Source organism: Protopterus annectens, chromosome 5.part0 (genome assembly GCF_019279795.1).
Source record: "Protopterus annectens isolate FY-2018-M chromosome 5.part0, PAN1.0, whole genome shotgun sequence".
In the NCBI taxonomy this organism is placed as follows: Eukaryota; Metazoa; Chordata; order Ceratodontiformes; family Protopteridae; genus Protopterus; species Protopterus annectens.
Genome location: NC_056735.1, coordinates 36,393,504 through 36,408,560, shown reverse-complemented (window position 1 = coordinate 36,408,560; position 15,057 = coordinate 36,393,504). Strand labels below are relative to the sequence as shown.

General features: G+C 43.5%; 1 protein-coding gene across 2 annotated transcripts in view; it reads left to right on the top strand.

The window, feature by feature from the left end:
* Nucleotides 1-15,057, top strand: part of CHD1L (chromodomain helicase DNA binding protein 1 like) — a 1,563,352-nt gene that overhangs the window by 370,974 nt on the left and 1,177,321 nt on the right. For both annotated transcript variants that reach the window (XM_044072085.1, XM_044072086.1), the window contains exon 8: nt 12,033-12,188. In XM_044072085.1, coding sequence (XP_043928020.1) covers nt 12,033-12,188 — 156 coding nt within the window. The remainder of the gene's footprint in view (nt 1-12,032; nt 12,189-15,057) is intronic.

Genomic DNA, 15,057 nt, shown 5'->3' with positions numbered 1-15,057 from the left:
CTCTGTTTTTATTTCCAACTTTGTACTGTGACCTGGATATTATTGTTAGTGTTATATATTTTTTAATCATAACCTCTATGTCACACAGATGTCTTGCTAAGACATACTAATATATGATAAGTTACATTTTCCCCCTCTGGGTTTATTGTGCTTTATTTCCCCTTTAAGGGTAAGGAGATTATTTTTCCTCCCACACTGATATTTTTAAAGTGTCTCCTAATCAATGTGAAAGGAATTTGGTACTGTTTTTTTCTCTTTCTATGCACAAGTGGGTTAAAAGCAGTATATCTTGCATCAGTAACTTACGTCCTGATGAAGTGCTCTTGTTAGTATAAAAGCTTGAGTAGCTGCATTGTAAAATCTATGCAGGGCCGTAAAAAAGTATTACATCACCTTTATGTTCAAGTGCTTTCTGTTAGTGGGCCAGTATGGCATTTTTTTCCCTTTTCAGTATTGATTATAGGTGAGAATGTTGCTGACCTGACGAACATCGTTTTAGCAAGGCAGTTTGGTGACCTGCACAGTGTACCAGTTGGGTAGTCTCCATCTGTATGTTATGATCACTAAATAGCAGCTTGAAAATTGTCATACTTTAAGGAGGCAGCAGTGAGTTACTGTGCAGCAATATAATAACTCATTGCCATGTTTGAATGAAAAAAAAAGTATGTGAGCGTGTCAACCATCACAGTTCTTTTTTTTTTCTTAAAGTTGCACATGTCAATCTGCATCCCCTTCAATTAGGCAGCCGACCCCATTGCACTGCCTTTTCTTTGGCTGTGCTGATGAAGACACTGTCATCAGTTAAGCATGTAGTGTTTTTCCATTAAATGTATGCTGACATGGTGTAGAAGGCTGAACCAAGGAAGGATCTTGTAGAATTCCCCTCTTCAGTGTAAATAAACTGGACTTTGTTTTACACATACTGATTGATCTTTTGTGCAGTTAGCTGAAGCCATGTTGTCAGTGGCTCCATGAGCCGCTAAGTTCATTCAGCAAGACCAGATGAGAGACTAAACTGAACACCTTACTGAGGCTGAGTGAATTTAACTCCAGTAAGATTTTTGTTTTCCATGGCAGTTTAGATATAATGTATAATTCTAGAATAGCTGTTGAGGTACTACCCTTTGCCTAAAGCCATGTTGTGCACAATGAAGGAGGATATGTCAGTTGAAGAAGGTGGTCAGATGGTTGGTGTATCGCTCGCCTACTTTTAACTTGGAAAATATAAGTCCTGGATAGCTGGCTAGACTGGGTAAACTTGAGTGGCTATGTGGTTTACTGAACTTCCCAGCAGCAGGGTACAAGGCCTGCCATCTGGGACTATCTGTCCTTCTGGAATTGCTGACAGCTGATAGTGGTTCCTGCAGTTAGTAGTGAGGATGTGTAAGATGTGCATTATGGGATGTACACACAGATGCATGTAAATACATATATAGACCATGGAACCATGCATAAGGAGAAAACATGAGATGTTAAGTTGTCAGTCTCGCTTTCATTCTTGCTGGATGGGTTCTGAGCCGATCCTCGGCTCCGACTCAGCCAATACTAAAGCTCGAGAGCTAATTCCACCGGCTCGAGGCTCCCCTATATCCCACAATGCTAGGCGGTAACTACTCGGATCCCGTTTTCCGCTTAGCTGCAAGGTGCTTTCTTCTACCGGCTCTGGCAGGTTAGTGAGTGTTTTCTAGTTAGAAAATTGAAATATCTACCCCTATCCTTTTTATTTAGTCAAGTTTATAATACAGGGTACCTTTTAGTTTAAATCGGGTCTTCCCTCATTTTATTCCCTTTTTAAGTTCTAGGCCTTTGGCCCACTTCCCTTTTTCCCTTTGTCATACAGTGTGATTGGGTTTTTCTCTTTTGATTAAAGGATGTGTCTGTGTTTTGTGTCTGTGTCCTTTTGTATACAGTCATTTCTTCTGGGATGTCTAAAGACTCCAAGGTCTCAGGCTTCAAGAAGTGTGACTCGTGCGGTCAGAAAATGTCTCTGACAGACGGTCACACTTCTTGTGTATATTGCCTGGAATCTTTGCACCTGCAGGACTCCTGTGCTGTTTGCCATGCATTCAGCCCGAGAGTCCTGCAGGAACGCAAACATAAACTTATTCTTCGGGGCTTATTAAAGCCTGAAGGCACCCCGACCCAGTCTGCGTCGGGGAAGCCTTCAAAGACTTCCAGGCCGTCGGCTCCAGCTTCAGAGCCATCCGCTGGGAGCATTAAGACTACTTCTACATCAGCTCCGGCTGGAGTCGATGTTTCGAAGACTCAAACCGTTACCTTGGCTCCGGCCGAAGCAGAGGGTGTTGAGACTCAGTCGACTCCGATAGTTTTATCAGAGCCACCTTCTAAGAAGAGGTCGAGGTCCCCTTCCATCGGCTCCATCCACTCGGCCCCGGGATCACCTCTCCTGTCGGAGCAGAGCCATAGGACCCATTCCTCTCGGTCCTCCAGGCTGTCCAACCATGACTTACAAAGGGTGGTGAGTAGACTTCTCAAGTCCGAGGCACTGGCCCAAATGCTGCATAGCCCTACTCAACAGTCAGCGGCTATTCCCATCCCTGCTTCTGTTCCTCCTCCGACTCCTTTGAGTTCGGAGCAGGGGCTCGTCGGAGCCGTGGCTGTCGGTGCGTCGGAGCCGATACCCTCCCTTTCGGCTCCATCGTCTGCTCCGATTTCCTCTTTGGAGGGATCTCGGCGCCGGGCTTCCCTCGTCGGCGAGTGGCATCGGACCCTTGTCCGACCCCGTTCTCCCTCTTGGAGCGTCGGCGCTGGTGAGTTCGGCTCTGACATCGGCCTCGGAGCCGTCCCTGTCTGTGCCGGGGGGGGGGTCCTTGTCTCCTCGGAGTGGAGACCTTCGGCCCTGGCTGATCGGGGCACCTTCGAGGTCATGCGGAGCATACTAGACCCCGTGTCTACCCCATGGCCGGCTCCGTCAGCTCCCCCCTCTTCAGTGCCTGCGGTGGTTTCTACCCACCCCCTTGTACCAGACCGTAGAGAGCCAGCCTCTCAGGTTTCCCCATTGGGAATATCCTCTTTTTCCAAGGCTTCTCCTGATCCCACAGGGGAACCCCCTCAGAAGAGACAGTGCAAGAGGAAGCACATTGACTCCCCTGAATCTATCACCTCGGACACCGACTTGGAGGAATCTGAAGGTTCCCCTCGGTCCCCCTCTGAGGATGTCTCTTTTGCTGACATCCTTGAAATCCTTAAACAGAGGGGGAATTGGCCCGCCCTTAACCCTTCAGAGGACGAGTCGGTCTACCTTGAGGCGTTTGACTCTCACCCTTCCACCTCCTGGGTGTCTCCTCCCTTTGACCCCCTCATGGAAGTGGTGGCAAGGAAGGCTTGGACGGCCCCTGATTCGGTGGAACCTACTCCAAGGAGGCCGTCAAAATTTCTTACAGCCCCTAAAGAGAAACAGTTCTTATCTAAAGGTGTCTCTGTTGATGCCATGGTGGTGGCCGCAGCCACTAAGAAGTAATTAGCCGATCCTTCGGTACCTGTCCATCCTCCTAATAAGGAGTCTAGGACCATGGACAGGTACGATAAGCGGATGTTTTCCTCAGCGACCTTTGCCATGCGGTCGCTGAACTACTTGTGTCACTTCACCCGTCTCCAGAGGGATTTACTCAAGGATATGGGTGATGCTATGTAGGATCCAACGGCTGAGGGGTTCCAAGATAAAATGAACTCCCAGTTGGCAACCCTGAATTCGATTGTCAACTCCTCCATGTGGCTTATCTCATATGCGGCCGATGGGGCGAGTAGAGCCGCAGGCACAGGTGTAGCTTTACGACGCCACGCCTGGATGCGGCTTTGCAATTTTGCGGACCCTTTCAAGGCGTCCTTCACCAATTCCCCCTTCGATGACTCAACGTTGTTCGGACCTCAGGTGAAGGATACATTGACTAGGTGCGAGCAGGAAGGTAAGACTCTCTCTGCCGTGGGAGTCCGTTTTTCTACCCCTTCCAGACCTTATCCCAAAGGTCAGAAGGGGGGAAAAATGTGGTTCCGCAAACCACAAGGAGTCTCATCTGATGCACAAAGTCAATTCCCCTCTAGAGGCAGGGGGGGGAACAACAATAGACGCCGCCCTAGGGGCAGAGGTGGTCCGCAAAACCAGGGTAGCAGAGAGACTTTCTCTGATAAACCTTATCAGCATCCCTGAGGAGCTGCCCGGCTGTCCACCTTCAGAGGCAGTTGGGGGAAGATTATCACTGTACCCAGAAGCCTGGCTTTCCCTCACTCAAGACAAATGGGTACAGTCGATTATATCCTAGGGTTACAAAATCCCCTTTATTCACATCCCATCTCAACCCAAAGGATCCCTTCCAAACGTTCCACCCAGTCTAAGGGAACATGCAGCATTAGAAATATCAAAGCTGCTGTCAAAAAGAGCTATCCAGCCAGTCCCAGCAGACCGGCAAGGATCCGGAATCTACTCCAAATTATTTTTGGTACCAAAAAAGACAGTGGACTGGAGACCAATACTGGATCTCAGCAGGCTAAACAAGTATGTGAAGAAAACAAAATTCCGGATGGTCACGCTACAGTCCATTCTACCCTTCTTGGGTCAGGACAATTGGATGTGCTCAATAGACCTTCAGGATGCGTACTACCATATGAAAATGCACAGACGCTCCAGGAGGTTTCTCCGCTTCAGGCTTGGGAGCCAGTCACTACCAGTTCAGAGCCCTGCCCTTTGGTCTCACTACAGCCCCCCCGAGTGTTCACCAAATGTATGGCAGTGGTCGCGGCTCACCTGAGACGTCAAGGATTCCAGGTGTTTCCATATTTAGATGACTGGCTCCTTACCGCCACCAGTCGTCAACTTCTTCTAGCCAGAGACTTCACCATTAAACTTGCCAAGCTCTAGGCATTTCAGTAAATTTCGAAAAATCTGCCTTGTCGCCTTGTCAGTCTATTACCTTTATAGGCGCCACCTTAGACACAGTTCATCTTTCTGCCAGACTGACAGAGCAAAGAGTATCAGATATCTGCAAACACGTTTACCTTCTGCTTCAATGCAACAAGATCAAAGCTAGGGTAGTCTTGAAGGTATTAGGACTCATGGCGGCAACAATTACACTTCTTCCCCTAGCTCGTTTTCACATGCGAATCCTCCAGTGGATGCCGTTTTCTCAATGGTCCTTCCAACAGCTCCCAATGTCTCACATCATTCTGCTAACCCAATCATGCAAGAATCACCTGTCTTGGTGGATGACATCACCTCAAGTTCTTCAGGGCAAGACCCTTCATCCCTCCCCACCCATCGCCACGATGACAACGGACACCTCCCTGATCAGGTGTGGGGGGGCATTATCAGGGCAGGACAGTCCAGGGCACGTGGCAATCTTTCAAGTGCCACTTGCACATAAATGTCTTAGAGATGAGAGCACTGCTTTTAGCATTGCAAGCCCTTCAGGACTCTCTTCCCACAGGGACTATTGCAATTCAGACGGACAACATGTCCGTAGTGTGGTACATCAACAAACAGGGTGGAACCAAGTCCTGTCCCTTATGTCGAGAGGCACTCAGACTTTGGCAGTGGGTGATCTCTTCTCAGCGGTTTCTGATAGCAACGCACATTCCCGGGAAGTCCGACGTGATTGCGGACAAGTTGAGCAGGGCTATTCTCATGCCTCACGAGTGGTTTCTAAACAAATCAGTGCTGGAAGAAATCTTTCAAATATGGGGCCGACCTTGCTACGATCTTTTTGCTACTCCCCAAAAAAGCAAGTGTCACGATTTCTTCACCCTCTTCCCTCTACCAGGCCAACCCACCAGAGACGCTCTAGTCCACGATTGGCCCCGGGGACTTCTGTGTGCTTTCCCCCCTTTTCCACTGATCTCTCAATTAATTCAGAAAGCTATCGCCTTGAGAGTCACTATGATCCTCATTGCCCCTTACTGGCCTCGACAGATATGGTTTCCGTTCCTGCATCATTACCTCTTGGAGCAGCCTTGGCATCTGGACCCAGTACCAGAACTTTTGACCCACCAGTCAGGCCAGCTGCACCACTCCCTCCAATCTCTCAATCTCACAGCGTGGTTTCTCCGATTCCTACCCTAGCCAGGCTTCCTTTAATTTCTCATGCGGTCTGTAACATCCTGATAACCTCTCACAAGTCTTCTACCAGAAGGATTTACAATAGTAAGTGGAAACTATAGAAAATATAGACCCCTTCACCCCACCTATCCAGTCTATCTTAGACTTGCTGGCAGAGCTCTTTCATTTAGGTTCTTCCTCATCTACCATTAGAGTTCAACTAGCTGCTATATCTAACTTTCATGTAGGTTTTTCGGACTCCAGTATCATGTCCCATAAACTTTGTAAAGCCTTTCTAAGAGGTGTCTTTTTGCTCAAGCCCCCAATCAAAGATCCCCCACCTCAGTGGGACTTGAGTTTAGTCCTAGCGTCCTTGATTCTCCCCCCCTTCGAACCTGTGGCTTCATGCCCTCTTAAGTTGCTCTCATGGAAAACACTTTTTCTAGTAGCCATAACATCAGCTAGAAGGGTATCTGAACTTCATGCTCTTTGCAGTCGTCCTCCTTACTTAGTTTTCCATAAAGACAGGGTGTCCCTCTGGACTAATCCGTCCTTCTTGCCTAAGGTTTCCTCTGAGGCAAATCTAAACCAGACTATCGATCTCCCTGTCTTCTTCCCTGATTATTCCAACAGGTTGGAACAAAAGCTACATTTTCTAGATGTTCATCGCCAACTTTGATATTATTTAGACAGGACTAAACAGTTCAGGAAATCTGACCAGCTCTTCCTGTCTTATGCGGAAGGGAAAATTGGCCTTCCAGTTTCTAAAGTATCTCTTTCAAGATGGCTTACCTCTATAATTACCTTCGTCTACGAAATCAGACATCAAAACCTGCCTTCAAGACCTAGAGCTCATTCAACCAGGGCATTAGATACATCTGTAGCTTTTCAGGACAGGCTACCAATAGATTTCATTTGTGCAGCAGCCACATGGGCTTCACCTCATACCTTTATCTCGCATTACAAATTGGATATGGTCTCCAGAAACCCTGCCAACTTTGGTTCCACTGTTCTCAAGAGTCTGTTCCGATAAGCCACCCGGGGTAAGGTGCTAGGGACGCGGTCCCATCCAGCAAGAATGAAGGCGAGATTGACAACTTAACATTGAGAAGTTATGTACCTACCATAACGTTCCATGTTAGTTGTCTTCTTCGCGCCTTCTTTCTTGCGTCCCACCCTCCTTCTCCCCAACCTAGACAGACCAATAGGAATTTTTGGGATCTTCCATTGGTGCTTCCTTCCCACATGTTCTACCACCTCTATTCTCCCTTTATGTTTGTGGTAGCTTATATACAGGTTTATATAGAGGTGGGTTCCTTTTCTCTCTTCTCCATACTATGGAGACCAGAACTGCTTGGCTTTAGCTATCAAACGAGATCCGAGTAGTTACCGCCTAGCATTGTGGGATATAGGGGAGCCTCGAGCCAGTGGAATTAGCTCTCGAGCTTTAGTATTGGCCGAGTCGGAGCCGAGGATCGGCTGCGAACCCATCCAGCAAGAAAGAAGGCGAGAAGAAGACAACTAACATGGAACGTTATGGTAGGTACATAACTTCTCAATTTGTGCCAAGACATGTGACACTTCGAGTGGTCAGACCATAGCAGTAGTAGTGGCAGAGGATGGGGGCCATGTCCTAACCTTTAAGGTTCTGCAATGTAGAGTAGGACAGAGAGGAACTGGACATTAGGGTTAGTCTGTTCAAGAAAATATTTTTTTAAGTTACAGTATGAATTTTTATTGAGGCAATCTTTTCTTTACACACTTCTTTGGACAAACTGAAAGCCGGCATAAAAACATCAGATCTTAAACGTGTTTCAGAATTCATGGAATTAACAAATGTTTGTTTGATTCTAGTCCAGAGTCACGGTATGTATAACTTACATTGTGCGCATTCCTGCAAAGGAGTGTAATCTTAATGGCTAAGTGTATAATAATACTGAGGTTTTAAGTCTGGGTCTGTTTCCAGTTCAGTAAATCCTTTTACTGTTGAATGAGAAGGGTTGTGAAGTTCCAGATCTACTTGTCTGAAATTGACTCATAGATGGTCTGTAGATATGAAAAGCACTGAATAGAGAGAGTATTCTTGACTTGATCACATTTGAAAAGTGATAACACTTTCTTGGCAGCAGTATCCATTGTATGCAACCTATCATTAGCCATTCTAAGCTAATATGTGAAGTTTGCGTTAAACCTCAGTCCTGTAAATGCCACTTTACATGTGCTGCTTAGCTGCCATCCTTATATTTATGAACACATACATAGTCAAGCAATATATACACTGTCCTACATACTCAGTGAATCTCTGCATTCTCATGTTGACGTGAGCATCACTCATATTTCATTGAGTCCACATCCCATTCAGTGACTGTACTATTGAGCCCACAGAGTTCAAGTGCAGCCCTCTGTATTCTATTTTGTTTGTAAATCCAGCCATTAGCACATTCCCTCTCCCAAAAAAATAGTGAATTTAGCCAGGGTAGGGGTAGGTGTGTCAGTATGGTGTACTAGTTACAGTTGTTAGCATCCCTGCTTAATGTGGTACACAGCTCTGCCCTTCCTCTTAAAATGAATTCTTATGACATTTCTGTACTATTTTTAATGCATTGTGGCTGTTATGCTCTTTTTATTTTTGTATATCTTGATTGTATTGTATCCAAAGTAAATCTGATTTTTATGTAGTGCATGAAGCGTGTTTTTTACCTTTTGTTATTCAGAAAAAAATCAGTTAAGCGCCACTATAGCTGATGACTTCATCTTAACAAATGTTAAGCACCTCCTGCTTAACTTGTTAAAGTTGGGTTTTATGCTAGGTAGTCAGATCTGCCAATATTGGCCAGATAAGACAGCAACAGAATAAAAAACAGATTTTTTTTACCTGTGCCCATACCCGTAATGTGCCCTGACTTCCTGTTATGAACTTAGAAAGTAGAGAGAATAGCAGGATATGTGTTCACCTACTTTTTCTGAAGGATACGAAGTCCGAAACTCAAATATATGTCATTATTTAGTGACTTCAGTTCTCAGTAGTTTATTCAAAAAACAAATATTTTATGAGGAACAGACCAAACACATGAGGGAAAAATCTGGACATTTTGTGAAAATTTGGACATTTGAGAGGCATGGCAAGATGAGTGTAAACATAAGGGACTGAGTTATACTGCTTTTCTGACAATGCTCTCCAAGTGCTTTATGGCTTTGAAAGCTGGCAAGAACACTTAGTTTTTTTTTTCTTTTTTTACTGTAACTGTTAGTAAATGGAGCAGATAAAGTTCCATGCACTGCAAAGAATTATGATCAGGTCTCTGATCATAAACTTTAATTATGTATTCTCATAATGGATGTCGATGTGAATTTCTTGGCATTCATGTCTGGAACACATAATAAGCAGGTTAGCATCGGCGACCCGATTATAATCCTCTATATCTGGGTGTCTCTCTTGCTGTTATTGATGCTTTGTGCATTGAATCAAGCTATGACCTTTTTATTGTATACTTTGTGTTAGTTTTTTGTTTCCTTTTATATATATATATTATGTTTTTGTAAGCTTTTTTACTTTTTGTACCCTCACGGGCTGTGGTTGGAAGACTCTACTTTGTGCCGGTTACTTAATCGGTCATTAAGTAAAATAAATACCAGCTTGGCTCAGTCTTTCAGCTGCATCACTACTGCTGCACTCTTTTCTTGTTTCTCTTAGTGTTAGTGTGATATTTGAAAGTCAGAAAAGAGATGGATAGTGATTACAGTAGACCAGGTTCGAGCCCTGATGAATAATTAGCTCTTGGTGATAGCTGGTAAAAATGAAGGGCTATAGCTTTAGAGTTTGACTTTGTATCTCTGAACTCCTGATCTCTTTCATTTTAGAAAGCAGTGCTGATAACTGCATGTCTGTCTACTTTCTAAATTCTTAACTTTATGTTAATTTTACTGTGATGAAAAGGGAGGATTTTGATTGATTGATTTGACATTTGTCTACTAGGAAAGTCTAATGGCACAGGTACCCTTTTTCAGTGGAGGCCCAGGGAGATAAGCTCCAAGGTAACAAATTTAATACAGGCAGTATTTATAATGCAGTTACAGTGTATACATAGCATAATAGTATAGTACAATTTGTATTGATATTCACAAATATTAATATACAAGGATTGCATTGAGAATTTACAGATGTAAGGATAGTATATAAGATAGGTAGGAGTAATTTAAGAAATTAGTGAGAGGTAACGTTGTTGCCTCACTGTAAGACGTTGTCCTGTTCGATTCTAAGCTAGAGCGTCTTCTGTGTGGAGACATGCGTGAATGGGCGTACCTTCGTTGAAGGTTGTGCATCAGAGCCGGCAACTCGGCACGTAAAAATCTACTGCCAATCATTAGCGGACCGGAGTTCCGCTGTGGCTACCCCTAACTGGGAAAAGCCGAAAGACACAACAAGTGAGATATTAGAGGGGATAAGCAAGTTTAAGTGTTAATAGAGAAGTAGTGATGGAATGGTAGTTTGGTTGTGCTAATTAGAAGTAGGTATAGTTGTTTAAGTACTACAGTAAAGTGAGGTATTGGAACATTTGGTACATAAGTGAAAAGAAATAACAGAACATTGCATCACCTGTCAAGAACATATACATCTGAAGTGAAAAAGTCCGACTATCTGTTTTGTATGTATCTATTTATTTAAATTTGCTGAGTAGGATTAATCCAATTGAGCAAAAGCCGGTTTTCAGTGACGGAACAAGGAGAAAAGCTCCCTAGTTATACAACAGTGGTAAGAAAAATGAACTGTACGTAGACATTTATGAATGGATATATAAAATTATGAAATACATATGTAGCTAGATAAATGATAAGATGTATATAAATAAAGGTTAAAAATAAGCATATCAACAGTATATGGCAACAGTTTTATTTAGTTTTGGTTACCAGGGTAGAACATTGATGAAATCTGACCATTTGCAGGCTCAGCTTGGGTTACATACTTCACTGCTGTTACTATGTAGCATTAAAGCTATAACTAAATTATATGTTATAGTTGTATAACAAACATGCATGCATATTTACAAGGAGATTTACAGAGAAGTAAGATTAGGCATTTACTATGCATAATAGAGGTGTTATAAGTGAGATAGATGTGGTGCCTACTTTGAGTATGCAAATGTGGCCAGGAATTTAGGTAGTGAAGAGAGTAGAAGTTCTACAACTCTGCGCTACAGCAGGGGCAATGAATGTTGGACAGACAGAGGGACAGGATAGGTGGGCAGGAAGTGAGTACAAGTTTATATGTTGGAGACTAGAGGCGAGTAAGCAGCCAAGGATTTGGGGTGACTGTAATTGTGCAAGCATGAGCGTTAGATGACATGGCCTTTGTTCTGGCATGTGCAGTTAGAAGATTAATAATTTAGATAATGTAGTAGTTAAAGAAGGTAGAGGAAGAAAGGGAGCAGGTTGACATGGGAAGGATGCAGAAGAAATTCCGATACAAGAACAGGTCCAAGTGGAAGTTACTTAGGTTTTTAGATTGTACAGAAATGTTTTAAAGTTTACTTTCATGCCAGAAGTCTGTGGGAATGAAATTCCACAGCTTGGACACATGAACAGAGTGCAGAGAGTCAGCAAAGCAGTTGTTTAATTTGACATCTTCTACGAGTTTTTAGGTCTGAGATCTTAGGTTTCTTTGAAGTATAAGGAGGACTAAAGTTGATATATTTTGGGAGTAATTTAGAGACAGGTGGGCATTTTCTAGGTTCATATAGACATTTCTGTGTGGTTTTTAACTGGTTAAATGTTAAAAGGTGTTTTAGCTTTAGCCAGTTAATGTTATGATTACTGATTTGATTTGTAGGTTATTACTGCTGAGCCTCATGTTTGAACTGTTTCATGCTTTTTTTACAAGTATTGTTCTTTTCTCAGGCTTCTCGTTGTTTCACGTGCAGTTTCCTGTGTGTAACCAGCCAAGCGGAGATTTACCTAATCCTTATACTTGCTTTCCCACATTTAGTTTCTGAGCTGCACAACTTGCTGCAGCCCTTCCTGCTGAGACGTGTGAAGGCAGATGTGGCTTCCGAGTTACCTAAGAAGGTGGAAGTGGTTTTGTACCATGGGATGTCGGCTCTGCAGAAACACTACTACAAGGCTATTTTGATGAAAGATCCAAGTAAGTTGAATATGATGCTGAAATGTATTTTTATATTTTCATTTTACTTAAGTCATTGTGTATGGAGCAGAAACATCCATCATGTTCTGCTTTATCCTTTTACATGAAAACATTGAAAATGATTGCTGCATATGTCTATTTTGTCCACGTACTTAGATTTTTTATATACAAATTTTTAAAATACATTTTTCAATGACTTTACAATTGTGCACACTGTTATTTGAATTTATATTTTGTTTTGTATATTATTATTGTTTGCATTTATATGTATTATTACTGTTTTGGAGATTTTCTCCCCGGTACTCCACTGAAAACTGGCTCCTGGCCCAGTCAAACATAAATAAAAATAGTAAATAAAAATATCTTCACTTACCTGTCATGTGCTAACTTGAAAAGTGGGCTGGTCTATGGTCTCATGACCTGAGCCACAAGAGAAAGGATACAGACTGTATGTAGAGAGAGCAAAACAGAAGAGACATATACAGAGAGATGACCATAGCCAGTCAACCCACTTGTTTTAGGGAAGTGGTAATAAATCTAATCTAAATACTCCGAGAAAACCCATTCAAATATGGAAAGAATGTGCCCAGTCCAGGCAGGCATTGATCAAAGGCCAGAACTAAACCTCGGAGCTATGAGGCAGAGATTTTGCAGCTGAATCACTGTTCCAAATATGCCTCATATTGACTTCAGATTTTTTTTCTCTTAATTTAAGAAAATGTTTTGTTAATCCTCTATCCATTCCTTTAGCCATCCATTGATTCCCCTTGTAACCTAAGTGCCTATTGATATTCCAGGATCCATAACTGCAATGCGTGGGATAGCATAACTGAAAGCACAGATGTGGGGTAATGTATACCAAGTCTGAGCGTGCAGTATTTCAAAGTTGTCCTTCCTACTTTAAGTCACACTAATCTCAGAATTAGAATATGTAGTTAGGGTATGGGATCACTCAATTAGACCTTTAAATCTAGCACTTGCTCAGAACATCTTGTAGCATTTATTGCAAGCTCACCCACAGCTACCAGCAATACACTTCCATAAGGGAACTTTCCATAAAGGAAACCAAAAGCTTCAGTACTTAATTTAAGCATAAATAACTCAGTACTTAAAGAGCTGATCACTTTTCCAAGCATGTCCAAAAGTCAGTTTCCGATGCTTTCTCCCACTAACCTGGTGAACCTGGGCATCCTGAGGCAATGTAGCAATTGCTTCGTACACAGACAACCCTCTCCTCCTACCTCCAAACACATCCACTTGTGAGAGATGCAAGTACAAAACCAAACTTGAGGCTTCGCTCTCTCAATCCAAGTCTGGGTCAGCCAGTCAGGAGGAGAAGGTTAACACACGCATCACTTCACGGAGAGCACATGCTCGCTCAATCCAAGTCTGGGTCAGCCAGTCAGGAGGAGAAGGTTAACACACGCATCACTTCACGGAGAGCACATAGCTTCCCTGTTCGCATGCCACCACTGTCACATAACATGACACACACAACCACTTTCATGGAGGGTCTCTTAAAAAAATCTTCCTAAACAACTGAGACCTCTGAGGCACAAATGCAAGCAACCGTTTCATCCAAGCACAACCCAGAAGACACAGCCCACACAAACTGTGCCACTCAAGCTAACCCCCTAAGGCAGAACAATGTACCAAACACATTAGTCATAGATGATTCAATTGTAAGGCACACTGACGTCCCACTCACTAGGCTAAATAAGGAGAAAGTCACGGTCAGCTGCCTTTCGGGTGCCAGGATTCGCCACATAATGCATGCACTTCAGTCTCTTCACAACAAGGACAAATATGACAATTCATCATTGTACATGTTGGTGTGAATGATTTAAGATGTACCTCCCTGGACTACATGAAGAGACATGGAGGAGCTCTCTGATCTTGTAGCCCAGGCAGGTATGACGCTAGCCTTGAGCAGCATCCTGCCGTCACCAAGAATGACACCACAGTGCAAGCAGAAAAATGATTGACTTCAACAGTTGGCTATGTTTGTGATGTCATTATAAGGAGATCCAGTATCTGTCACCTTGGGATGACATGATAGACAGACCTCAATGCTTTGCCAGAGATGACCTGCATGTGTCAGCCCTGGGATTCCAGATATTGGCCAAGGCCCTTGCCACCCCATAGTACCTTTTTTAGGCAATACCCTGAAGATAAATTTACCACCATAACATCTCCTAGCAAACACATCCTAAGGGTTATGCTACTCAACGCTAGAAGCCTAAACCTCAAAATGCACACACTCAAGTCACTCCTCAAACTGGAAAACATCGACATCTGTGCAGTAACAGAGACCTGGTTTAAGGGTCCTGAGAGCACCCCTGCACTACTAGGTTACAATGCATATCACACCTTTCGGCCCCCTAATCCGAACCAAAGCCCTAAGGGATGTGATGACTGAACCCCCAAAGGCAGAGGTGTATCCATCTTTATAAAAGATACATACATCTCCAGACTTGTTGCCCTACATAACACATCAGAAATACTTCAAGTGCAGTTAACACTGGAAATAACTGCAGTCCATGTCATGGCCTGCTACAGATCCCCCACAATGTCCCAGGACTGCCACTCTGCATTCCTGGACACACTGGAAAACATCAAAGTCTAGCCTAATACCTTATACTGGGAGACTTTAACTACCCCACCTTTAGTTGTAACAGCTACTCCTGCTCCAACTGTTTTGCCCAATGCTTTGTAGAATTCATCAACTCCAATGCCTTAGACCAACTCATCCTCACCCCCACTAGGGGTAAAAACATTCTTGACCTAGTCATTACAAACATGGGGGACCGCTGCTCTACTCCTATGATAAACCCCTCCCTGGTTTGATCCGACCACAAGTTAATCACCA